Source organism: Ascidia mentula, chromosome 9 (assembly GCF_947561715.1).
Source record: "Ascidia mentula chromosome 9, kaAscMent1.1, whole genome shotgun sequence".
Classification (NCBI taxonomy): domain Eukaryota; kingdom Metazoa; phylum Chordata; class Ascidiacea; order Phlebobranchia; family Ascidiidae; genus Ascidia; species Ascidia mentula.
The window spans coordinates 11,518,318-11,546,142 of record NC_138574.1 but is presented as its reverse complement, the minus strand read 5'-3'; the positions used below and the strand labels follow the sequence as shown (position 1 = coordinate 11,546,142).

Below are 27,825 nucleotides of genomic sequence, written 5' to 3'. Positions count from 1 at the left end.
TAACAATATGGAAGCAAGGATTCTTCCACAAAAAAAGTTTTGTTTTGAAAAATGTACATTTTGAGAAAGTTAAGTTGCATACTATCTGCTTTGGACAGTCCGGTATTCATTGAACCACCTAAAAAAATATAGAATAGAAAAACGTTCTTTAATGCCACACAGCAAAAAAAGTACGATGCTGTAACGCTTGTGCATATCTCTGTAGTGCCGGACAAATTCCTTTATTGATTATAGCCTGTCTTCGGCCATGCCTGGTTAAAAAGGAATTGATTGATAAGTTAATTTACCGTTGGGACTAAACGTGCTTATTTGCTGATAAGATATAGAATATTGGTTATATGGCGCGGTGCTGGACGATTTCTTATCGATCATCTTTAAAAAAAAATCAACAATCCTCACGAAAAATCAGCAATATACTCAAAATCGGCGGATTTCTACCCGATGTTTCGGCATCAAAAAAAGCCTGCTTTTTTTAGCAAATGTCGATGGTAACCCTGGGCAAAGCCTACTGCGGTTTGAACGCAAACGCACGTACAAGACTGTCAACATGTAACAACATCTGCGTACAACGATTACACTGCTATCTGGCGAATAGTTTGTGGCTGATAGCTGTACCAGCATCATGCTTTGTCCAGATTACGTGTCAGAAGTCGAGTTGATGACAAGTCTAAAGCTAAAGATCAGGGGCCTAGACGAGGTTAGCGGCATGCATATGCCATGTGCAGGTCAGAGTGGAACAACATCGTGTTGTGCTCAAAGGTAGTTTTAGGAGCGATAGAAAATGTGTAGGCGCGTAACTGCAAAAATTATTAAATAAGACACAGTAATGCATTGGTTTGGGTGTGATTACGTGGCGTAATATGGTATTCTGCAAGTGGGTATGCTAAATTAATTTTCAGAATTGTCAAATCTTGCAATATGTTACATTACCCAAAGCAAAAGCCGGATTAATCGAGTCGTTTCAGTTAACGTCTAATCTCGAGGAACGTAAAATAATGACATTTTCCGAAAAAGACTGAAAAGGTATTGGACCAAGGTAGCCTTCAATATGAGTTATTCCCTCTGTGTTTTGTTGCTGCAATGTTTGAAAACTATTGTCATTGCGCAACAGAATGCGGGATTTGACTAAAGTTGAGAGTCTCACGTTGAGGTTCGGCGTATTTGCAAAGCCTGGGAAGCACTTTGTTTACCTTGTGGTTTATTTGTGTTGGTGAAATCAATGATATCTTATTTTCAGCATGAAAACACACCAATAATCTCAGTAAGCAGTAGCAGTAATATGAGTATTTGCAATGTATATATAACAGCTGGGATGCTGAAGTATTGTACCTCGGTTAAACTATTACATTGTTTTAATGTATTTAAGTAGTATTTGGTGTAAGTTACAATGACCAACTGAATTGTCAAGAAACAATGGAATCGCCTTTCACATTTTACCCCGACTGCGAGAATGCGTTAAACCTTCTTACCGACTGTGACCAGCTGTGCCACGTCATCCATATTCTTTACTTGGATCGTATCAAGCAAGAAAAGTACTCTGGTAAAAAAATGACTGTCTTGTCGCGTTGTCAGTGCTGGTTTATTCAATGCAAAAAAGGCTTGTTTGTATTTTAGGTATAATTTAGCAGGAAAGTGCTTTATTAACCGTTTAGTTATATGTAAAATAGTTGAAATTTTAAATAGCATTGCTAATTTTCCTGTGTTCTATACACATTTAAGTACTCGGTCACAATAGCACTACCTGGCATGATTAGTGCTTTCGTCTGCGTATTTCCCCTTTGTCAAAATTACTTTACCCGACAGTGCCGCCCTTTTTCCAACAACATGTGCAAGACATCTCGTGTCACTTCGGGCGGGCGGCAAAACTGGAATGCAGCGTAACCGGTATCCCCGATCCGGAAGTTGAGTGGTTCAAGGACGAAGAGGACGAAAAAATCGAGCAGCGACTTGGAAAGTATGACGTCACCAAGAAGGATGGTCACGTGACTTTGTTTGTTTATGACGTGGGGCCGGATGACATCGGAAGTTATACATGCAAGGTGAATTGACTAAACGTAAAAAAAGGTAAATAGTTGTATTTCGTCAATGCAAACCTGGACATCAGGTCCAGACGAAAACGGGTTTGTTTTTTTGTTGAATTATAGCAAAAAATTCCCAATCACGTCGTTTTCTTTCAGTTAATCTTGCCCCAAGCTTTTTTGCAGGTGGTTTGTGTTAGATATTGAAAATCCAGACCATGAAAACCAGAATAAAGTTGATGCAAAGTATTGAACTGATTGTATTGTAAACCCGCCCTAAATCGTTGACGCCGCGCTTTTGGTGTAATTGCACCAAGGGCATGCCGCGTTTTGCTGCTGGGCAAAACCGCACAGCGATGTGTGATGAGCACCTGAAAAGCGATCGGGACAAACTATGCTGTTTTTCTGTATCGCAACCCTGAGTAAGCTTCATGGTGATGGTAGACAAAACGTTGGTCAAATAAGACCTTTGTTTTAAGCTGTTGGTCACGAAAGCAACAATTAGAGTTCACACTACGTTTTGTGGGCAGCCACAGAAGTAACATACTATCACTGTTTACCAGGTAATTTTGTATCAGGTTAGTTTTGTTGAAATGGGCACACTTTTGGTCAAATCCAAATTCCAATTGATTGGATGTTTCATTTTGACATAGCTTATTCGGTGTTTCTAACGCACATTTTACATTAAGCGTATAACTGATGGTTTGTTTCATACGAATCCATATTTGACTACTGAGTGATCGCTTTGTTTGGTGGTTAACAGTTCTCAACTTCTGTATTAGTTTAGTTTGTGTACCTATACTTACACGTATACGAAGGCTTGGCTCGGATATTTTGTGCTAACATCAGCATTATGTGAACGGATTTTATGAGTATCAACAGCCCAAGTGTTTCTGTTGTCCCCACAATCGCTTTCCATCAGTTAATAGATAGAAGTGGGCCGTGTCCCACTGAGTTGCTGGAAATTCATTCCCACGAATGTGGAGAAATTCACCGGATTTGCTCAAATCACAACGGAATATCGGACATATAGTAATATCGGACATATACGGAATATCGGACATATACTACAATTTTTCACATACTGTACCTTACAATGCACTAAATTGCTAAGTTCACGACAAATACATTTCTTTCAGATATACAATGTATTGGGCGAATCACGATCAACCGGCAGAATTTTTTTCACCCCAAATACAGGTGAGCTACAACACGCGCCTAACTGTATTTTTTTCCCTGAGAATACTCTTACCTTTACTTATACTTTTAGGCCCTCCACCAATCCTAACGAATGACGTCACCAGACTTATTATGTGAGTACTTTTCTTGTGTTTGTTTTAATACATATAGTTACACAATGCTATAACGATTAAGTTCATTGTATTGTTTCAAAACCACGATTTCACTTTTTTCTGATCACCAAGTTTGCTCTCAAGAGTTTTGCAGTATAGCGAGCAAATAGATTAGGTTTATTAATATGCTGCAGACCATAGAAAATCAAATCTGTAGCCGATAAATTTGAATAAATTAAGAAAATAACCTTATGCCCTTTTACATATGTGTCTAATATTTAAGTAGGCTAACTGTCGCCGATACTTTGCAATAGCTTTATTGAACTGAAAACTACATTGTCGTGTACTTCGTAGCGAGGAGAAACTGCGTATTGTCGAGAGAATATCCAAAGAACGGTACGACAAATCATTGACCTCTGGATCACCACATGAGAGCAAGGAGAGAATCCGACTGCAGTACGCGTTACCGCAGCATTCGCACGTGGAAGACATGTCGGGTGGGAATAACATATTTTGTCGCATATAGTTAAGCCCGCAAGTGTGCAATTAACATTTACAAAGTGCAATGTCATACCCTCTCTAGAAGGCATCTACGCACAGTAACTCAACTTTGGCTGTTGTCAAGACTTGCCAAATTGATTTAAAAATGTCATGTTTTTGGCATCACAACAGCAACACTCCCTTCAAAATATACCAAACCTGATAGAAGTAAATGAGTTATAATGGTCAGTGAGTTGCAGACAGTGTATATTGTTTTGACCTGCAAGGTCTCTGTATTGATTTGTGTGACAACGGAGCCCACAACACTATAGGTTTTCAAGCAGTTTGTTCGGGCTATAGTGTGCTCCACAATGGTTTGTCTCGGGCAGTTTGTGCCAAACACGAGAACTTAACGAACAACGTTCACTACAAAGTGCCATAAGTTGATAAACCTTTTACCTAGCTATTTGTCTAGTTAAACCAGACTCCAGTCACCAATTTTGCTAATTACATCTTGTAGGTTGAAGCAGTGTGCGCTGTCTGCAGCGTACTGAACCTTATTGTTTAAAGCAGAGCCAATTTTTATTGGCTTGGCGTCAAACCGTAGGTACCATGGTTGGTTCTCTCGTTCCTTCGTAATCGATATCACTAAATAATAGATAATTCCCCTTACGTTCAACTCGATTTAGACGATTTTTCTTCCTCCTTTTTAGTGGTGAGTGAGACTCATCACATCCGGAGCGACAGACAAGATGAAAGAAAGGGCGACGACGTTAATTTAAGGTGAGGGAAGTTTCGAGTTAATTTGATGAACGGTTTCTTTTATTTGTGCAGCAGCGAGTTGTTGCTATGTAAAATTACTTATAAAGCATCCACGGAAGTATACGGCTTTATGGGGGGCAACTTACCGTAAACCCGGACTGGTGCAGGTTTTAAACCCTAACATAGGTTTAAACTTAAGAGCTAATTGCATGAGTCTAACGCCAAAACACGCAGCACGTGGTCGCAGGTACGGTTGAGAATTTTTGGTAAAATAAGAATATTTTACCTTAAAAAAGAGATAAAATATTGAGTTAGGTTAAACGTTCCCAAAACAATGCGATCAGTGCGTACGATTTCGTCTGTGTTTACTGTTTTTCATGTAGTTTTTAAGGATTAATGAGGTTTGTCGTAATTATGATGTTTAGTAGAGACCTCTATATGTACAGAGTGACATTTTTTAGCCGGAAACCCAATACACTGTTAAGACTGCGCATATACAATTTAAGTGACATCTTTTATCATTTGTTTTTCTTCAAAATAATACTGCTCCCATTTCCACGTGGTTTGTTACAGCTCGATGTCGCGCAACGCAACACCAACGCCCTCAAGTGTCGAAGCTTGTTCACGCGAAATTCCCTCTCCCACAAACTCATTCGAAGATTGTGGGGAATTCCCCACATCGCCTATATCCACAACTGAAAGTGTGTTTGAGGAACAACTGGATGACGGTAATATGCTCATAAATAGGCTTCAAATACCCATACAGTTTGCATTCGGTTTATATTGGTCTCGCCTGCATTTACTCTGTATTTTATACCGCGAATTATGATTGCTTTCAAACATTCTCTCAGTATCAACAAGCGATGGATCGGACCAAGATTTGAGCGATCGGATTCGATGGATTGAGCACGGCACGAGTTCCGAGTCTGATTTCCGGCGTGGTTCCATTCCTTACCCGATGTCATTGCTTCCCCTTCGGTCCATATCACGTAAGAACACAATTTACGTTGGGGTTTACTCGTGTAATTTAGCTATTTAATTATTGGGCAGATTTTATTTATTTCTTTGTATGTCATTTTTTGCAGTATTTATACAAACAAGTTTTAAGGATAACTGCATTCTATCAATAAGAGCAGCAATAAAATATTACCACAATTGTTTAAATTAGTTTCTTACATGAATTGAACGAATATGTATTTATGTACAAACAAATTTCTTATGTTAATAAAGCACAAAACTAACAAGAATAAGCTTGAAATGTATTTTACAATTTAGTCCTTGGTTCCAACTGATTCAGATTAGTTTAATGTTTTTCAATAAAATATTCAGTGGATTCGGGAAGAAGTTTGTCTTCCGCTGGATTGGAGGAAGCCAAACTCAATTCCGTTAGCTCTAAGAAGAGTTCCGATGATGTTGAAGAAAAAATGTTGAAACTTACTGGCCTCGAGATGTCGCCCTCGATCCCTCCACCAAGCAGGTAAAAATGGCGACAAGTAAATTGCGCGGGCGGGATCGGCCAAGCACCCGACCAATATTATCTAGAATCGGGATTCGTGGCCACGATATATCGTATATCCTAGGTTCAAATCTCAGTGCGGTAAAAAAACAAACAAAGAAAACAGGTAAAAAAAAGAAAAAAAACAGGTACTTGAGCTTTAAATTTTTGCTCACTCATTTCGAATGTAAACGTCATTGATTGGTAGCGACAACTATAGCTAATGAGGTTCCTTAGTAAAGGATGTGACAAGCTTCTTGCGTGTGTAGATTTCATTTAAGGGCTTCATATATTTTTTCAGTACTATAAATCGCTTGACGCCAGTGTTAATTTTCGTGTTACAAGTTTTGTGTTTCTCCTAAGCAGTTGCCTGCGTTTTGTTAAATTCCGGTTTACTTTTTGCTCCAGTATTATGTGAACAATACTTATTAAGTGATTTGAGTCCCCTCCTACAGAAGTTTTTCATCGGGAAGTCAATCCAGTGGTGTTGGAAGCGGGATGATCGTACGAGTAGTTCGAGCTTTATCTCAGAACGAGTACTTTGACTCGTTTTTCGACAAAAGCAGCGAAGAGAAAGGCGACGACACTTTTGACAACGATTCCATTTGGTAAGAGGTTGTCGTTCATTACCGTGCGTACCGATTTTCGAGATTTAATTCCAAGAAAAACTGACTCAAAACCAACCCGAAATAATAATTTTCGTAATGATGTGACATTAAATCAATTTTAACGACGTATGTATTAGTCACGGCATTAAATTTGTAGGAAAAGCAACAACGACATCCTATACGCAAACTGTATGTGAAAACGACAATTAACCAATAATGGTTTTGGCATAATTTGTTCGCTTCTTTACGCTACTGAACAGTGGTAATTACATACGTAGGTAACAAGTTGGTTTTGTCTTTGGGGCAAAGACTTGAATGGCAAAATGTAATTCTGTTCTTATGCTACGATATCCGTTTTTGCAGTTGAAGGTAGTTGACGTACAAAGCCCTGCTATACGTTTGTAACCTTTACATTCTGCCTCCCAAGTCCTTTTATACTGTGTGGTTACGTCTGTGACGTCAAAAGGGGTTTTGTCTCCTTTCTGTCTGAAGCGCCATCATGTGACCGAACATTTTGGCACAGTAACTCGTTCCCGAGAGATATACGTTATTGGTTGGCCCTGATTGGGTTGGGTATATACGCAGTTCATTCCAAAAAGTTTCGCTTGTTTGCATGAATCGTTTGAAATAATTTAATTTCTGCGTCTCCTGTTGCTGTTTGCCCTTATACGGGCGTACACGCATTGGCTTCAATACATAAAATTGGTTCAACATGGATCGTTCTGTACTAAGGTGGTAAAGATACTAGTATCGAATTATTCCTGTGTGCTTCATTATCTCAAACAAGTTGGTGATATAATAGAAAATATTTGTTTTTAGCAAATTGCTCGCTTTGCAACCGACTCTACGTGAATCTGTTGACGAAGATTGCGAAGCGAACAACAACCAAAATCACCCCGAAATTTCAAGCACGGATTCTGTCCAAGACCACGAAAGACCAGTTGCGTGCAGCAGTGTTTCGCAAACAAAACGTGAATTCTTATCGGACCGGGACAAAACGGAAAAGTCACACAACAGACGCAGTGCTTCCAAAAATATTTTATCTGATGGTTTGAGCTGTTCAGACAAATCGCCAAACAACGCAGTGGAAAGCGTATCTGAAATACTGGAGCGCGGGGAGAAAATGCAACGTTTCAGAGAAGTTTGCAAGTCGTTCGATGACACGGGTAACGATTTTGTGGAGCCAGAATCCATTGCCGTCGTCCAAGAACAGGAAGAAAGATCATCTGAGAGTCGGAACCCAAAAGAAAGCATTCCGTCGCTGAAAAAGCTTTGTCAGGGCGTGATCATGAAACATGCAGGTCGGTTATGTACGCAAAGTCTTGGTTTAAACAAAGCGCGCTGCGTTCCTGTGTTTTTTCCATAACAAATACATATGAAGGCTATTCTGGTCCCTAGATACTTTGGCTAATACATGAAAACAGTTCAAACGAAACTTGTTGATTATGTTTTACATTTTTTAATATACCGCCTTGTAGTAGGATGGGCATTTATGTGTTGATGTTATGACATACGCCGAACTTTTTTGCGCTATAACGGACCGGTTTACCGCTGGAAGATTTTATCATGGATCTGCCTTAAAAGCAGATAAACTACGAATATAAAGTCCTTCTAAGGTACGACTCTCCATACCACTGCATCATTGGGAGCCAAGGCAATTACGCCTCCCGGTTGTTGGGGAACCCTTACATACACCACATACATTTCTTGAACAATATTCAGAACGTGCTGAGAACAAGACTTAAACTCCTACATACTTTGTCAGATTTACTTCAAATTGTTAAATTAAGTAACATTCAGTTCACCCTGAAATTACTGATGTTTTATCACTGAACTTGTGTGTGATTCCGTCACGTATGCGCAACAACGGTGCCAAGCATCACGTAGCCTTAACTTGCTTCCAATGTTTTAAGATAAGAAATCTCTGTACATCGTGGAGGAAAGTTCTCGAAACATGAACGAGCTGATCCGCAACTTACTTGAGTTCAGCGACCAACGACTTGGATTTCGACCGAAAACACCAACAGGTGATTCGGTCTGTCGCTACGCTTCACTGATCTGTCGTTACGCTTCACTGATTATTATATGATTCGTATACAGTGCTGTATATTGAATTATTAAATGAGCCGTATCAGTCCTATGTCCACGAACTGAATTCTCTTAATTTGGCACTCTTTAAGAAGACTGATTTTTGTATACAAAGTCAGTCTTCTTAAAGAGTGCCAAACAAATAGAATGCAGTTCGTAGTGCTGTATATGTTCACGAACAAGATAGAACGTAAGACTTTTCTTATCATGTTTATTTGGACTTCTAATGTAAATGCTTGGTCTAAACTCCTTACGCGCCGGGGTGTCGAACAAGTGCCAAGCATTTTTTCTCACGGTTCACAGCGGTTTCGTGGTCGTTGACCCGAAGTCCAACCTTGTTGTTACTTACCGCATTTTCAACGCATTTTGCCAGCGCATACCGCGTTATAAGTAATATCTGAACACATTATCCTTCTTCTTTTGTACAGACTTTACACGGGGGCGATTTTTCGTGCAATATGAAGTTCTCTGTATTTTGGTATTGTAGAATCTAAACCAGAAGTTATTGATGAATCTTGCGATGAGAAAACTGTCTCGTGTGAAAATGAAGTTACGAGCTTGGTGCTGGATGAGTTCATTGAAAGCGACACCTTCGTGAAAACACCAGCTGATAAAGGTAAGTTGGGTCCGTATATTGGAATGTGCTTACTCTTGTGTGGGAAAACGTTAATTTGCGAGGGAGGCAAAGTTTAAATTTGTATTTGATTGCAATAGATATGCACATGGCTCCTAAGGCATATCTACGTATTTTGTGGGCAACTTGTGACTGGTGAAGGCCCACTAAGTTAAATTGGTACAACATAGTTAACAGCTACCAAGCAGCAGCAAACGCATATACATGAAGTGTTTATTTGAGCGCTCCGCGCAAAGACTTGATACTTAAGCGCTTTTTTTCTGTGTTGATGCAAATTATGACCAACAACACGTTAAGCTAACAGTGCACAGCATGCGTATTAAATTGACAGATGTTTGAAAATCTATCCCGCTATTTGCACACCACTAACAATGGAAAATTGCCATGACAACGCTTTATTGTTCAGTTTATTAGTTTGTTAATATCAAATCAATTTAATCACGTATTTACAAAAGCCGCATAGCTTTGACAAGCTCATGAGTTGATTTGAATCTTCGCACACATGCCCGAGTGTTCGGGAACATTATTTTTCAAATGCATTTAATAGTACTGTCAGTAATAGGTGATAACTTGTATTTGATGGTAATCTTCCTGTAATTAAACAATCTAGGCATTCAAACATATACATTCATTCAGCCAAACCTCAGTATCCACTCTTGGTTATCGTTCCTTATAGAACCAATCCCTTACCCACTCATTGGCAGTCATGAACAACCCCCATGGGGAAGGAACCCGCTGCCTCTTATACACAAAACGACCATGACGTCATCGCGCGTTGTCAAATATTGTTACGTCACGTTCGTGGCTTGAATGTCTCCTTCCTTGCCACGGTTTCGTTCGGGTTCGCGGCGCGGTATGGCGTTGCTAGCTTTTGTTATGCATTAGTGTGTTGATACAGCCGCAACCTATCGGAAATACCACCGTTGCGGACAACCAGGGATGGAATGCGTGTGATTTAAACTTTTTCAGGTACCAGGCGGACCAACTTTGTGGTTTAAAGCGCAGGCGAAAAAGGCTGGTAAATCTGAGGGCTCTGCTAAGCTTACTTTGTATCGGCAAGTAAACAGTTTGCAGTTTCGGTGTTAGGATAGTGCAGTCGTTTCAGGATGACACACATCTCAGTTAGTTCAACCTAGCGATTATTCTACTGCCAGGTTTTAACCAAAGGATTCGCGACGTTGCCAAGTAACGACTAAAGTCCACCTAATTATCGAGCAACAACTGCCTGTATCAGCAGGAAAGGTGCAATGATTTATAATTACACATATCATGACTGCTCGAAGCAGTTGAATCATTCAGTTTAAGAATGCAGCTGTGGCCGACGCCGCCGATAATACCGACTTTCGACCCTGTTGCTCGTGTCACGCAACAACCCCAGTGCGGTAGATTCACATGGCGTTGTCTAGCCATTACTATCCGAAACCCTGTATTGTCGAGCATTAATTGCGGGCCAATGGGGCCTCGGGTTTTCCCATGCCTCGGAGTACAGCTGCTGTTCGTTTGCATGTGATTCACACACTCTACAGGTCTGAATCAGAAAGACTAGGTTTGTCATCGGTTTAGCTGCAACTGTTATTGAATCATTAGTACTCCACATATAAGTGTAGCACGAGATGTATTATGTGTTGAATAGGTTCTGTCGGGTCGAAGCTATATGTCGATGGCGAAGTACATTGAACACATTTTGGAAGAGTAAGAATAAAACAATTAACAAGCTACAGATTTTATTACTAAAAACAGATTATTAATCAGCGGAAATGGTCAGACAATCACATATGCACCGCTATTATCAGCCATAAAAGAAAAAGATCATATGCTTCAATGGTGATTTAAATGTAATTTGTGTGTATAATTTGCTGAACTAAACAGGTAGTACCAATGGTTCTATATTTATTGCGAATATCGGGTTAGACTGCGCCACGTTATGTACAGCCGGTAAACGGTGACTTACCTTTCGGTTTAACTCCTTGTAACGAAACGGCTGCTACAGGGTTTTACCATTGAGTAAACACAAGATAAGAAACTTTTTGCTTTGTTGCTGCAAGATCAAGTTACCCAGAGCAACCGACACATTCAAGCGTGACCGTTGAAGGAAACTGGAAATATGAACGACACAATTGGTAAGATTACTTGTATACATACTACATATACTGCATACTGTGTCGAACTGTTGTTCGTATACGTTCTTCATATATATCGGTAGTTATTGTACAGTTAGCTACATGAGGAAAATGCAAGATTATTGTGCAACAAAATATCAGCAATTTTGATAGAAACAACGCAGCCATTATCGAGCCCCATTCTGTGCAAGACATTTCCAAACACAGATTTTAGTAGCAGGTGAAACAGTTCCTGTTACCTACCGAGGTGGTCACGGTTCATTGTACCCAAGGTCGCAGTCGCACCCATACCAAACCGTATTGACTGAACAACAGGGATCAAAAAGTTTTTTAAAGGAAAAGTGGTGATTGATTGAAACAGTGGAGTTGAAGTTACACAAACTACACAACCCATACGTCGTTTCTGACAGCGCGGAAGTCCATCTGTCAACACAATAAGACAGCGTATATCGCAGACCGAGCGCCTCGCACGTATTTGGGCTTACAACAACGCAAACAAAACTAACATTTTGGGGCAATTTCTAAACCTAAAATCGTTTTTCAGCCAGATATGGGGTGTGGCTATGGTCAGTAATTTTCCGGTGAAATAAATTTCAATGAAACTACTTTAGCAACTGAACATTAGGGCATTCAGTATGCCCCCGAGAGGTAATGAGTGTCGCAAATTTCTATACTCAAATCCAAGCGTTTCGAACGTTTTCGTTTCGCGCTAAAGCTTTAAGAAAGCACTTGAAACCCGTGGCTAGTATCACTCTGTTGTTTGCTTAGCAGCTTGAAAAGCCTTCTGTCCCGTGCTATGGTCAGTGTCCTATGATGTATCACAGTTTGTCTGTCGTTAACCATCGCCAAACATACGCCCTTATTTGCTCCACGCAATTTAGCTATGCTTGCCCTAAGCTTGTCTTTAAGTTCACACAGTTTGGTGCATTTATGATTGTCAAAGACGTGAAACGGCGTGTAAATGTTCGGTAGTGATTTCCCGGTATATTTTACAGCGAAAGCACCTACGTATTGAACTCTTGACCAGCGAATGTGATTTTCAGGATGTTTATTAGCGTGTCTGGTGCAATGCTCAAAAGTTTGCTGGCTTGGTTGTTTGTTGATACCAATTTTAATCTGTGGGCAGCGAATGGCATCAAATAGTTACCAGTGCGCTTGGGTGGCGCCCACGACAGAGACTAGATCAGTTCGAAAAATCGTCAATAGTATCTACAGCAGTCACCTTATACTATTTGCACGACAAAACACATTTGCTTTTTATCTTTTTTGAGCAGTGCTGCATTTGGGTAAAACTTTACATAGAGTGCCCTTAGCCGGTATCCTACTCACCAATATCATTTTGCAATGACTTATAACGTGTATGACATCATCGTCTATTGTGATCGCTTCCGCTGCAACGTCAGAGTTATAGGCTATTACTTCGCAAACGAGGATTACTTTGGTAATCAGGCTAAAGTGTCGGACACTTTTCATGTTATTGCTATCAAAGAGTGAACATAAAATGCGGAAAAAAGGTTGTTAGAAGTTATGAAGAGCAGCATTGTTGACCGTATGCAGTGTTAGGCATGCTTGATTCTAAATCTTCAAGCCCAGAACAAATATCTTCGCATGTTACGAAACGTTTTGGTCGCTTTCCATATCCTTGATAAACACATTCTGTTTAGTGAACCCACGCAGCCTTAAAGCCTCACACCGCCTATGTAAATTAAGCGCATTTAATAAGCCACGATAAACCATATTTATGTTCATCAAACGTGTATCAACCGGGGGATATTTCAATCAGGTCGATGTCCCGTCATAACTGTCCAATATGGGTCGGATAATTCGACAGTAACAGGCAGATAGGTATAGGACAGCGCACCCTATTTATTCGTGGATGTCTGTCATGCACTGTGTGAATATTATTAGACTATGTGGTTGCACTCTGCTGATATGGAGTCAATGAAAAGGCAGGGGAGTATGTTCGGGCGAACGCGATGTTTGCACTAACTTGTCATTGCTTTCACCAAGCTGATTCCCAAACACACAGTCGAATGGCCTAGTTTGTATTTACTCTGATGCTAAACGCTAAACTGGCTGTGTGAAACTATTTTGTGGGCTTACAAATCTCGGGTGAGTGAAGGCAGTACGTTCTCGTCAAGTTGCCTTATGGGTTTAGGTTCATGCACCAATAAACCATAGACGTTCAACAATCACTTGATTTATTGCTTATAAAACAGCTGTAAAACGGCAATGGTTGGTTCCCGCGTGCTTCCAAATCTTGCAGCCCCGTTTAAATATTAACAGGTACGATATATCTTTTGTGCTTCGTGGTTCTGTCAGTCGGGGAGTAATTTGAACAACCAGAACGACAGGTTATTTGCTTGTTTATTCGTAAGGATGATTCAGTACTTGACGTTGACATAATACTGTTGTACGAAATCCACAAGCAAACACGGCTATGATGTTGTTCAGAAGAGAGGATTTCAGTACATAAGCCATTGGAATAAAGCATTATTGGTGTAATATGAAAAACATGAAGTCCAAACTGTGAAAATTTATGTTAGTCCAGAATACAGGAGGTTTTTGTCCGTTTAAGCTTTTTTTCACACCATATAAGAGTGATAGTAGCACTGGAGCTATAATATAATGCAGTATTAAGGCGCGCTAAAGTTTGTTGTTGTTTTGAAATATAGCAGTACTAGTGGATAAAAAAATTGAAAATGGTGTTTTTAGCTTCTCCTAACTCTCTTGGCACCCCGACGGCTTTTCCACATAAGATCGTCAAAGCCAAACAGGATAAAAAACTCGATGATCTTTACGAGGTCAAAGATATGCTCGGAAGGTGAGATATGAGCTTCTTTGTTTGTTACGTTTTTTTTTTACATAAAGCGTAGCCAGTTCTTTATTTGCATTTGAATGAAAAATGCCATAAACAACTTTTCAACGGTAATTTCTTCACCATTCTAAGGCTATTTTACTTTCGAATCACAAAGGTTATTGACAATTGTTTCTTTATTTTTGGAACAGCGGCCGGTTCGGCAAAGTTTCCCTCGTGGTGGAAAAAAATGGAGGCGGGAAATTTGCGGCAAAACAATGCGCCTGCAGGCGACCTAGTCAACGGAAAGAGTTTGACCTTGAAATAGATATCATGAACGACCTCGCCCACCCCAAACTTCTGCAACTATATGATGTCATATACGGAAAGAATGACGTCACGTTTGTGCTTGAATTGTAAGTTATTGGTTGGGTTGTAGCTGGGCGTAATGTATCGCTTTCAGCTTAGAACATGCATGGTGTATCCGAACCTATTACGTTTTTTATATATTTTCTTTGCATTGTAAGTTATTGGGGTGATCACTGCAGTTTACTGCATGGTGTAGTGAACCTAATTTTACCTTTGCATTTGGGTACAGAGTTACTGGCGGCGAACTTTTCGATCGTGTATGTGACGAGTCGTTCGACTTGACCGAGCAACTTGCTGTGAAGTACATTGGGCAGATATGCGAAGCCATCAGTTACATGCACGCTTTAAATGTGCTTCACCTCGACCTTAAGGTACCTATATGTTCACACTTAATAGTTTTCTGTACCATGTTAAACACGAGAACGTAAATTGAAAGTAAAAGTAATATTTATCGTAACATATTACATCATTTTTTTTTGTAAAACTAACTTCCAATGGCGAAATTGCGGCATTGTTTTCGTGTTTACTGGGAAAAAAACTCAACGAACAAATAGGACAGTGATTAACATTTTAAATACAAACCATTTAGTGACTGTGACAGTGTAGTGATCGTCTTTAGCCCTGAGCGTTTAAATGATATTACTGCTGGAAAATGTAAACGTTATTAAGTCCGTTATTATCAACCAAGAAGACTCAAACTAAGACCCATTATAAATTATTCATGATTTTAACGCTTTTCAATTCAAACAACTGTTGTCTATTATCGGATTATACCCGCTCTAATCGTCGGCTCGCGACATAAACTGACGTAACACGGGTCAAAGGTCTTTATCTAATTGTGCGAAACTTGTGCTTGGTGTAACGTCTACTGCTAATTCTTCGGGATTAATTTGATATTCCCACGATTAGTTTCCTCGGTAAACACTTTAACCAAACTATTTGTCTAATTAGGAAAGCAATTACGATTCCCTGCAGTCTTACGTTTGATAACTGCCTGTGCCTTGACTTCACAGAAACTGAGATCTAACACTTAATGAATGTACAATGACTTAAGTCGTCTATAGTCCTCCATACTGGGTTATAATTTGCGGCGTAATTTGAACCAAGTTTGACAAAAACCTAATCACGCCTTATAGTTCGAAGTTTAGTTTTAGGGATTTTAAATATAATATTTGACAAATATACAATATTTTAACTTCTAAAAAGCAAAATTTAAGCAAATGTTTTACTGAGTATGAGCATTTTCTTTGTAATATACGACCTATATTGTGTTGCCATCAGTGTGGACAAAAAATCACCAAATAAACATTGCGTCCGCAGCCGGAAAACATTCTCTGTGTGAGTCCGACTCGCATTGATATGATCAAGATAATCGACTTTGGCTTCGCGCGTCGCTACGAGGCCCACAAACCCCTAAGGATAATGTTCGGAACTCCCGAGTTTGTGGCTCCAGAAGTGGTGAACTTTGACCCTTTGGGAAAGGGGACTGATATTTGGAGCATAGGAGTGATCACATACGTCTTGTAAGTCTTGGAAACCCACTTGAAAGTAGAGTCAGGCTTTTGATACGATATTTCCTTTCAACCTTAATTGTTGGTTAAAACTGATTAAGCAACAGGCTTGTTTGTTAAACTCGGCGTCATATATGTTTTTACTATAATATACATAGTTTCTGATGTTTAAACACAGGAGGCTTTTTATCGTGTGGTGTTTTGATGTATGTGGGGCTTACAGGTAAATGTCTATCGTTTAGGCTATCCGGACTATCCCCTTTTATGGGTGAAAATGAGCAGGAGACACTATCCAACGTCACGGAGGGTGACGTAGATTTTGACGACGACAGCTTTGACGAAATTAGTACCGAGGCAAAGGACTTCATCACAACGTTACTACAACGTCAGGAAAGGTAAAACAATTGCTTTTCTGTGTTTGTTGCAATGTTAATCAAGCGAATGTGCAGGGCCAGACCAAGTTGTGACAGCTGTTTAAAGCACATCTGGCTGAAAAAGGCCTCCGAAGAAAGTCATAGAAAAAGTCTCTGCGTTGCCGTGTCCAATCTAAAGAAGTTCGTCGCCAGAAGAAAGTGGATTGTAAGTGTTCACGTCAACAATTCAACCTTTTTCATTTCCATGTTCTGCTTGATTTCGTATCAAGCCCCCCATTATGGCTCGTTGTTGACATTATTTTGACGATGGCATACATTGTTGCTCCATCAAACTTAGCACCGTTAAACACAAGTAATTGAAGCAACAGCCGTTGTATGAATGGGAAGTATTCCCGTGGGTTTATCGGGTCGCAATAAATTAAGGAAACGTTTTGAAACTATTTATAACTGCAAGCAGCCTTGGGACTAAGGATCACCAGTAAACCATTTAACTTTTCGATATTTATTATGGTTACATTCAAGACTTGTACCTGACGTAGAGCTTAAATTGTTATAAGAACTGTGTATTGGGTAAAATTAGCAATTAGGAAATGTTTCATTTTCTAGACCGTTGCTGTGTAGTTTGTGTTTTGTTGTGATGTAATTGTGTTGGCGCAAACTTCTCATATCAAGTTACCCTAAGAAACATAGCGTAAATTATAAATTCAGTGGTTTTAAAGTTAAAATTTTATCCACTCACAACGTGCACTCGAAGTCGAATGCAAGTCAACACAAACAAATAATAAAAATACATTTTGCAGCGATCCATAAATGCAGTCCGCGCTGTCACAAAGCTCCAAGCAGGACTTCGCAAGGGCGGGGCAAGTCATGACCCTCAACCCGTCACCGATGCTATGAAGAAACTCGCGACATAAAAATAATATTTATATTTTTAAGATTTCTATGGCCGTAAAGTTCGGGTCGAGGAGTGCGGTTCAAGAGCAAAAATTTTGAGGGTTTATGTCGAATATTGGTTTGCAACTATTTCTGTTCTGTTTTTATCGTAGTAATCGGTTTATAGTTGTTTTTTGTCGCATTTGGTGTTTTTTCTGATGAAAATTTCTTTACTGTGGACTTATATGCCTCACCCTTTACCATATAATTAAGCCTGCTTTAAGCAACTTCGTAAAAATTTAAAAGTGCGAGCAACACTTTCTTTTTGTACATAAGTTTTTTTCTATCGGACAGGAGTTCGAACCCAGATCGTCCTGGGCAAGAATCCCGATTAGGTTTTCTCCCTGCTATAGTTATATTGGGTCGGGCGCTTTTTGACTGATGTTGCCAATTTGTACAGAAGTAGACTTGGTAACGGTGCTTTTTGTACTCAATACTGCCTCCTAGCAGAAGTCCTGATTTTGTACATAAATATATTTTTCTTTCAATTTCGGATTTTCGTCTTTGTACTGTTTCACACGTTGATTATTTCCTTAAATGTTTTTTCTTGCATGAATCGATGTGCAAATTGTCGCGTAAATAAACAATGTAATTGTCGTTTGTGGGCCACTGTCGGGCCTTTCGAATTCCGAATGTGAATTCCATACGTCAGAAATCCTAACACAATAAGCTTGTCTGAAAATTCTCCCAGACTCTGTGTTTTTGTTTACTTAAAGCCAGATTGCTAATTATTGATATAAACACAAAACTTAAACATTGGAAACAACGCTTTACGGGTTTTAATTTTTAGGCGAACGTTGTTCGGTCTCTGCTGATGTGTGCGAGCTTGGTCGCTTTGACTCGAATTCTTCAACCTCTGTTGAAAAGGTGGAAAAATGTGTGCAAACTGTTAACCTACCATGGTAAGTACCTGCGTGCAGGTAAAAAAAAACTGTTTGACTTGAAAAAAATTTCCTAAATGAAAAACAAATGCACGACAAGAGACGATAAAGAGCGTTAAACAAATGCGTTTTCGCTTGCATTTTTTCTACGATTTTGTGTGTATTTAAGTCGGATGTACTTGCGTTAGTTACGTATCCAAAGTTGTACAGCACCATGGAGCAAATCGCAAACAAAGCCTTTTTATCTTCCGGTAAAGTATAGTGTAAAATGCTGCCCGTCTGGCATCAGGCCGACGCAGATTTTGTTACAGTAAGTTTAGTGTTGTTGTGAACTTGTACAATTAACGAACTTGATATTCCAGCGCATCCGATGAAACGGAGAAGGAAGACTTTAGACGTGGTTCGATTATTTCCTTCAGTAGCGTTGCGTCAACTACTTATTACAGCGCTGAGGAAGGTGGAACTCTGTCGGAAAGTTTGTGCTTTTTTGTATTCACATTTTGCTTTGAGTATTGGCTGTGTTGCCAACTGTATAACGAACGAATGTTGACGCTTTTAACCACTTGTGAAGCTGTTAAAGTCAATTGATAATACGCTTACAGCTATCCCGTTTTGTTTCAGTCCACATTCTCACCAAAAACGAGTCATATGTTGCGTATAGACTAAAGAAACAGTTAGGAAGCGATATATGTTCATATTTGACGTATATTTTAATGTTTGTAGCAACTCTGGACTACTATTCTCCGAACGAGGGCGACATATTGTCTACTGACGACTTTTTCAGCCCAGACTCTGACCTTCAAATCCCTTGCAGGTATAGAGACTAAAACCTTTAGCCACAAACATACAACAGAGTCAGATCAAGTATAAACACAAAATTAACTTTTTTCTGAATTCACGACTCAGTCCTGACTTCCATACAAGTCAATATATTTCCCAAATTGTGGCTTCTTCAATGAAAAAACTACAAATTTCCGAAACACATGTTGTGAGATACTGAGTCAACAGCCTGTAACTAAAACAGGCACATAACTCCACAACTGTTTTTTGCTTGGACTCAAACCCTGGTAATACCCCATAGGTCTTGTAATGTTGCACAAGAATGGCGTTTCCACTTGCAAGTATTTGGCCACTGCCATACAGCAAAGCAATGCGTTTAAAAGAGGTTGCTGCGTAACCGAGTAACAATGCCCCGTTGGCAAAGCCCGAAAACAACGTTTTCATTTCCAAGTGATTCGAGCTATCTTCCCGCTTATCTTCTCAACCGACGTCTCCAAGAGACACGCCAGCATCCTGAAGATGACAACCGGCTCTTCATTCCGCGTCCACATCCGAGATCATTTGGTGGAAGAGAAAACGATTCGACTGCAGATGAAGAAAACAATTTCACCATCACTACATTCAACACTATGGTAGGTGTTTTGGAATTCACACTTTGGAAAATATTCGTTTCGTACACTTTAGATATATCAGACTAAAAGTAGAGTTTTATGTGGAACTTTCAAATGGGTTTCATTATATTTCTCATTGTTTTTGTTGTCTGTATATTGTTCAGCACGATATTTTAGTCAGTTTCTTGTAATTAGTGATACTTCTTTGTATATATACAAACCATTGTATTCAGAGTGATTGTTTTCGTCAGGTTTCGGAAGATCGGGCAACGACACCGGATAGTGGAGACGAAACACCGGTTGTAAACGAGTTTAGCGATGACGACACCAACTTACTTTCACCTCCTCAATTCAAGGTTGGCTCTTTGATGCATTCTTGAAAATGCAAAAAGATTGTAATGTACAGTACGTGTGCAAAGCTTTACCCCATAAGTACCACCATGCAACTTTGTAACAATTGATTTGTAACCATTTATCTGTTATATGATCTGGAGTATACTTAGCCAAAAAACCGACGACGCAACGTTCATGCAGTGTTTAAAATCTCTTATTTATGACGTCAGAACCGGCTTGCAGACGTCACGACCCCCGTCGGGAGCACGTTTACTCTTTCGTGTACGGTAGAGGGAAACCCATCACCTTCTGTCTTGTGGCGAAAGGACGGGTCGCCTGTTCAATGCACTGGCTTGTCACATGCTGCATCCCAAGGTGATGCAACAGACAGCAGGCTAAGAACTACATCAACCATTGAGTGCGAATCAACGATAAGGTATGTGGTTGTATTGGCGTGGCGCTAAAATGTTAAAAATTTGAGCCATAGAAATCCACCCGCGAACTTTATTTCGGCACAGAGTTATGTACGTAAGCGTAAAATCCATACTCCTTTTTGTTGGATATTACATGAACGATTACTGCAGCAAATTGAATAAGATCTGTTGAAGGATGGCTTGTATAGGTTTCAGCTTTTGCATTGGTGCATAACATACTCAATACTGTTGCTTTTTACATAACATTTAATTGCAAACTAATAGTTTTTTTAATAAAACCAAGGCATTCGCTTCACGTTGAACATGTGCAAGAACAGGACAAAGGGTTATACACAGCGTGTGCATTCAACCGTTGCGGTGACGTCACAAGTGCTTGTGAAGTTTTCGTGCAAGAGGTTTGTTTTTAATTCGTCTTTAATTTTAAATTACCGTATGCCAAGTAAACAAACTATTCACTCGTTTAGCAAAATTCAAAAGTTTCAAGCGAACATGTAAATCACGTGACGAGGTTTGTCGTGACGAAAGTGGAAAATGACGGTGACGTCACATCTCCAAACTCAGCATCAAATGTTGAAGTCAGAGCCACGATTCAGTGAGTTGTTTAAAATATATTGATTTGATATCTTTCTTATGGCTGGTATAAGTTTGCCATTGCAGAGTTTCAACGAAACTCCAACGTATTTTTCTGCTAAATGACACTATTTTTAGAGATACAATGCCACCCGAAAACGAAATTGACGCCCGAAATACTTTTTTGACTGCTGACGTCATTATTCCAACACCAAAGGTAACAACACCCCAAAAATTACCAACCACTCTTTAAAACGTCATGCTTAAAACTTCGCAGCCAGACCTGGTTCCCTATTTTGACGAAATAATGGAAGACGCTCATGTCAAAGCAGGCGACGACGTCACTATGAGAGTTCAAATATATGGGGAACCACCACCTAAAGTCACCTGGTACCGAAATGGGCGGGAAATCCAGGACGGCAACTGTGTGAGGTTGGTTTGAATCATAACAAGAGCCGGGATAATTTGTTTATAAAGTTGCTGAAATTTTAGGGTTAGCGACAACGAAGCTCATTCCCTCGTCATTAAAAACGTAACTCCGGAACAAAGCGGAATTTACTCTTGTCGGGGAGACAACCGCGCTGGTGACGTAGAATGTAAGGCGGAGTTGAATGTCGCGCGTTGTGCGGACAGTGAGGAGTTTTCAACTGACGATGAGCGAATGTTCTCTGACATTCACAAGCGAAGTCTGAAAGGTAAAAAGATTAACAAACAAGTGGCGCAGTAGGAATAACCAGAGTAAATAGTACATTGTTTCCTAAACCTTTGTAAATGAACAATAGAATCCACATCTCTGTATGGTCGTTGTACAAAATTCCACTTTGCAGACGACTACATAGTAAACGACGTCATTTTGTCTGGTTCGTTTTCGCAAGTAAAGGCGGTGACGTCACGTGTTACGTCAGAGGTGTTCGCCGCAAGGTTTGTCAGGGGAAGAGGTGGAGGCGTCGCATTGTTTGACAACGAGGTGAAGATATTGGGAAGGTAATTGACCTTAAATATGTATTGAATGCTTATTTGATATTGTGGTAATTTTGTTTCCAGTCTACATCACAGGAACATAGTGTCCTACTGCGACCATTACAAAGAGAAAAAATACCGTGTGATTGTTACTGAAAAATGCCAAAAAGAATTGTTTGATCATTTGCTAAGTGTTCCTGAAATTACTGAAAAACTTGTAAGTGCAAATTTTTTAAAATTAATGTTAACAGTTGCTGCCATGTAATCGCTGAGCGAGCAGGTTCTGCTGCAAGTGTGCTGGTTTACTTTGCAGGTCGCATTTTACTTTGCACAACTGTGCGACGCCCTCGTGTATCTGCACGACCGAAACATCATCCACCTCAAACTAAAACCGGAAAACCTTCTACTCCTGGAAGATAACACAACATTGAAGCTGGTGGATTTTTCCAGCGCCAAGGAGATGTTACCGGTTTGTACAAGTTTTCCATTGTTTGCACTTCAGAATGTTTTTCCAGGCAATTACTGGTTTGTTTGTTCAGAACGAACCGATTTACTGGGACAGGGGAATTCCCGACTTTGTGGCCCCGGAGATCGTACTCTCCGAGATGGTGACGTCATCCACCGACATGTGGTCCGTGGGGGTGATGACGTATGTCGCCGTAAGCGGGATTTCACCTTTCGCCGGAGAAACGTAATAATATGGTATTTCTACTTTGGATCAAAACAGGCCTTTAAACACGCCTGCGTCTGAGAATCCGAACTTATGATTTGAGTTATAAACGTTTAAATGTGATATGATGTAAAACGGGGCAGGCTTTTTTTTAATTGAACATACATTTATCGGCTGACGTGACAAACTTATCACCATACGCTTTTGACAAGTGCAACATTTTTACAAGAACTGTTGACCAATACCAAATATCGACATTAATGCAACCGATATGCAAAACCTTTTAGAAAATGTTTTTGATGCAACAACACGACGCTAGCAAACGACGAAATAAACCCGTATCTAATTGAAATAATCTACAGAGACCAGGCAACGGTGTTGAGAGTCCGTGACAACGACTGGAGTTTTAACCACAAAGAATTTTCTGTTGTATCCACCGAGGCAAAATCCTTCATTGAATCTCTACTGGAGTGGACACCCAGCGGCAGAATATCAGCCGACGAAGCTAGTCGACACGCGTGGTTGACCACGCAGTCATGCGTTACTCTCTCGTCGGACAAACTCAAGTTTTTTCAATCCAGAAGAACCTGGCAGGTTGGAATATTTCGTCTTGTTATGTTATATGAATAAAGTCCTTTGTAAACAGCGCTATTGAAAAAAACGTGCGTTAATAAACAAAACATTGAATGCCGAATTTAATGCGTGGTCAGGTATAACTTGTAAATAAATTATTAATGTCGGCAAGTAAATACTCAGATAAACGTAGATAAACTTGTAAAAAAACAAATATTTTCGTGAGGCTATGTTTTGTCGACAGAGGTCGCTGGTGAGTCCCAAGTCATCCACGATGATTCGTTCAATCCCATCCCTTCTTCAAGGAGAGTTTGATTCTACCTCTTTAACCGTGCCGCGCAACGTCACCGATGACGTCACAACCACTTCGACGAGTGCGACCGACTCCGATGACGAGCGGACGGTGCGAAAATTGTTTAATGCATTGATAAAGGACTTCATTAACTCACGTGAATGATGAACAGACGACACGCAAAGGAAGGAGGCCCACAGTTCGTGGTCATCCCTCTTTACCTCTTACGTCAGCGGCTTACAAGAAACGCATGATGTTCAGCCAGTCGCGAAGTTACAGCGGATCTATGGATCGGCCCCTGCAACTAAACAACCTCTCGCCGGTTCCGCAGCCCGCAAGTTTGTAACAATTCTATACATTCTTTTAATGAGAGTTTTTATTATCGGCGTTTTACCGATGGATTTTCAGAAATACGAATGTTTTTTTCTCTATTAATTGAAAAACGTTGACATCAAGAGGTTTTTAAGCATCTGATTGAAATTTCAATGCTTTTAAAGTTCGCATTGTGGCTATTGGAAAATTACAATAAACTATGTTTGGTGACAGGTTTAAAACTACCGGAGGTTGACGAAAACTCATCGAAGAAAAAACTTTCATCGATCGGAAAAAAAGTAAGTTAGTTCCAGCTGCAGTACCCAAAAATAATCTAATATTAATAGCTATAGACTGTAAATATTACCTTAACATCGTTGACCTAAACATGTGTTTTAAGCATGACATAGCTGTATTTCCCTTCTTCTTGCTTGATCAACTATCAAAGTAAGCCTTTGTAATGAACAGGTTAGCTTTGAAGATGAAGTTATGGCCACCCAGCAGCAAATTGCACCCTCCAGCGATGACGATGTCTTCGAAAACGACCGCCATGCATCAGTACAGCAACCGAACAAAAACACTGTGACTGTAAGCAGGAGACTTTATTTTATACTCACCTACATCTTTATTCTGTTTAAATTTGAAGGATGGAAAATGCGACGAAGGCGTGGGACAAAACAAGAATGAAGATAGGTAGGAAAATACAAAAAAATTTTTGTTAAATGTTAACGCCATTGCTTGTTCGTGCAAAATTTTGCCATTGAACTTTAACCAAGAGAATCTTGTTGTATAAATACAAGTGTACAGAGTTTGCTCTTATTGACAAAAGAAAGTGATATGACGACGATTTATATTGAGAAACGTTTTATATAATACCTAATTATTCGTCAGATCAATACCCTCCTTGCGTTATTTGCCACATATTTAAGATCAGTTGCGATATTTTTCACACCTTTTACTGCATTTATAGCAAGTTAGTCGATAGGAATTCCGAAGTCGCGACAACCTTGAGGAAGAACAGTAGAGGAAGCGCGTCAGAGCAAAAGCACTCAAGCGTTTCACCAATGTGCTGCGTCAGTTCTGTCACGTGGAACCGCCCACCACCTCATCCTTCACCCACGCAACCCCATCAGTCTCCGAAACCTGTGACACGAAAACCCCCAAAAAGTATCTTGAAAAAGTCAGGGTCTCTTGATGTAGATTCAGGTGGGAAATCCAAAATAATAATAATATCCAGGTTAAACTAAAAAGCGTAGCAAATGGCTACAACCGTGTTGAAAAAAATTAACCCAGTCAAATCCAAACAAAAACACAGTCAGTTGTTGCAACAACTTTTGTACTGCTGTGCTTTTACGTGTTAGCAAAAGGTTTTGAACGTCAAAGCGGATTATTAAGGCGATAAAAAGTAACAGAAGTGACCCGGCAGTTTTGTTCTATTGTGCAAAACAGGCGATAAGACAAAGAATACAGAAGAACATTATCCGAAAAGTGGAAGTTGGAGAAGAAGGCCTTTCATGAAATCGCCATCTCTCGACGTTGTCAAGGTAAACGAATAATTATGGATAACGTCTGTAATAAAATACATGCCGTCATCCAAGTTCCAGCATATTTTCATAAAATACCTGTGGCCTATTTGATGTACACAAAGTTTGATAGATAGAGAGATCCATTCCGTTGTTCAATTTGTTGTTGCTTAACTTTAAAGGCTTGTTTAAATGTCAATCCGATCTCATGTATTTGTCCTAATGTAAAGCGGACAACAAGCACAACCGACTCACCAAAGAGTTTGAGGCGAATTTCGGCCGCCGCAAAACGTCGCCTTCAGTTTAAGCGAGGTACATCAGCAGATTCAGCACTGCAACCCTCCAAGGCAAAATTCCCAGGCGGCGGTCTGCGTGGACCTTTACTGGAGCAGCGCAATGGCAAAAGTCCGGATACGGATACTGTCGGCGCCCGCATGCGAGGAGCTTTCGGAAAGTTGGGATCATTCGAAGGTCAGGCAAAGTAAAATTAAATCGACTTAAACTATTTCATGAAGAAAAATTCCACCTTAATGAAACAATCAATACAAGAAAGTTAAACAAAAATGGGCACCGATTATATTTATCGCGTATTTTTGGTTTTTAAGGCTCTTTTCCAAGAAAGGCATTTAAGTCAGTCGGCGACTCACCCGAGGTTACACGACGCAAGGACGGTATTATGCTACATACTTCTATAACGCCAAAGCGTAACTCGGTGTTTGTTCAACCCATTAAACGTAGGTTGTTCGCCACAGCTGAGGAGAAACTTGAATGACTGTGACGTCAAAGAAGAGGAATCCATTACGCTGAACTGTGCATTTGACACCCCGGCACCGTTTCAAGTTGTTTGGCGTAAAGGCATGTTTAGTTGGCACTTTTCTTTTGTAATTCATCGTGGAGATTTAAGCAACTTCTAACAACTGAAATATATAAAATACATAAGTTTAAACAATTAAAAAATATACTTACATTTGTCACATATGAAGACAACGTGCATCTCCAAAATTCCCATAACTTCGTTATTTCCAATGACGTCACAACTGGCGAATGTTCTCTTACAATTCCAAACCCGTCTTTGCCGGAAGCGGAAGGAAAATACGATTGTGTCGTCACAAACAAACACGGAACAATAACCACTAGCTGCAAACTAACGACAGCTGGTACGGCTAACATAAACAAATGTAAACGTGCATTCTGTATTTTGTTGTTAATATAGGTCTTTAAGCAACACGCTTATAGATTCGTAATATTTCCTAAATTTATGATAAATGATACTTCCTTTCGTTAGTCGTTCCAGGGGCCCCTGTGCCACCCGAGGTCACTAGAGTACATGGCAGTGACGTATGGATCACGTGGCAAGGACCAACCAATTGCTGCTTGCAAGGCGTACGATATGTGTTGGAGTGCAAAGATTCAAATACGGGTATAATGAATAGTTTAAATGCTCTATTGTAATTGATTAAGAAGCCAATTTGTATGTTTTATTTCCTGCTATATATCATAGTCATTTGCTCTACAGACAAATATCAACTTCTGGATGACGCGATACGCACCACTGCCTATCACGTGACGGGACTGCAGTCGAGCGTGACCTACTGGTATCGTGTTGCCGCAAAAAACAAAATGGGAAGAGGGAAAATTAGTTTGCCTTCAAAACCGATCAACGTGTCATAATAATTTATGCTTGTGTAAATTATACCAATGGGTGTTGTTGTGCGATCCGAATAAATTTCTGCTTATTTGCTCTTTTTGTTGATAATGATTAAACATCAAAATTATGTTTGTAAACTGGTTTTACTTTGTTGTTTTATCGAGATTGCACGCAGATAAGTATTATAAAGGTGATTACTTCCAGACGCATTGTTCCATTTTCTCATTGACTTTAATTAAAATTAATGCAGTAATTATAAGCCTCCTACCAGGCACGCTAAGTAAAAAACGTCTAAAAATTCCTGCACTGTAGTTTGCCAATTTATCTCCATAGAAATCCCATGGGTTTTATGCAAACCTCCTTAATAATCAACACCATTTCAGGATCAAATACTTCAAATCGATTCATTGATGAAAAGGTTTAACGCATCTGTTAAACTCCTAAGGGAAATCATCCATCGGGTTGTTTTAATCGGTCAAAGTATATCGATCAGGTTTAAGGACCATCCGGTCACATCAGTCCGATGTGAGACAAGTTCGATATAAGTTAACTTGCCATATGGCAAATCTTTCGTGACACAGAGTGCAAAACTCAAACTGTGTGCCATTTGTACGTAACACTTTAGGGAAGATGGTTTAAAGCCTGATGTTTGCAAAAAACATGCTTGAAAATTGTTGGATCAAAAACAACATGCGATTAAAGAACACAGCACGTGGATAATATTTTCTAATGTGGTGCAAGTGGAAATAGTGCGAAA

At 39.8% G+C, this 27,825-nt stretch overlaps 2 protein-coding genes across 2 annotated transcripts; both read left to right on the top strand.

The window, feature by feature from the left end:
- Positions 1–1,373: 1,373 nt before the first annotated feature.
- LOC145914594 (uncharacterized) lies at positions 1,374–27,155 on the top strand. The gene is made up of 42 exons (XM_083002415.1): positions 1,374–1,540; positions 1,804–2,039; positions 3,158–3,218; positions 3,289–3,331; positions 3,665–3,807; positions 4,504–4,573; positions 5,126–5,280; positions 5,404–5,541; positions 5,882–6,029; positions 6,503–6,655; positions 7,475–7,956; positions 8,569–8,682; positions 9,231–9,359; positions 18,272–18,383; positions 18,725–18,837; positions 19,086–19,176; positions 19,594–19,774; positions 20,005–20,109; positions 20,317–20,522; positions 20,804–20,915; positions 20,985–21,112; positions 21,229–21,307; positions 21,368–21,522; positions 21,583–21,785; positions 21,918–22,074; positions 22,135–22,267; positions 22,364–22,519; positions 22,590–22,741; positions 23,083–23,314; positions 23,538–23,696; positions 23,758–23,923; positions 24,132–24,196; positions 24,366–24,485; positions 24,544–24,590; positions 24,868–25,103; positions 25,347–25,441; positions 25,651–25,891; positions 26,026–26,091; positions 26,159–26,275; positions 26,404–26,577; positions 26,706–26,840; positions 26,937–27,155. The coding sequence occupies exons 1-42, from the start codon at positions 1,414–1,416 to the stop codon at positions 27,089–27,091; spliced, it is 6,090 nt and encodes a 2,029-aa protein (XP_082858541.1). The 5' UTR covers positions 1,374–1,413; the 3' UTR covers positions 27,092–27,155.
- Positions 11,366–18,009, top strand: LOC145913742 (myosin light chain kinase, smooth muscle-like). The gene is made up of 8 exons (XM_083001490.1): positions 11,366–11,497; positions 14,213–14,321; positions 14,507–14,710; positions 14,893–15,034; positions 15,984–16,186; positions 16,417–16,569; positions 16,624–16,753; positions 17,349–18,009. The coding sequence occupies exons 1-8, from the start codon at positions 11,482–11,484 to the stop codon at positions 17,460–17,462; spliced, it is 1,071 nt and encodes a 356-aa protein (XP_082857616.1). The 5' UTR covers positions 11,366–11,481; the 3' UTR covers positions 17,463–18,009.
- Positions 27,156–27,825: the final 670 nt, after the last annotated feature.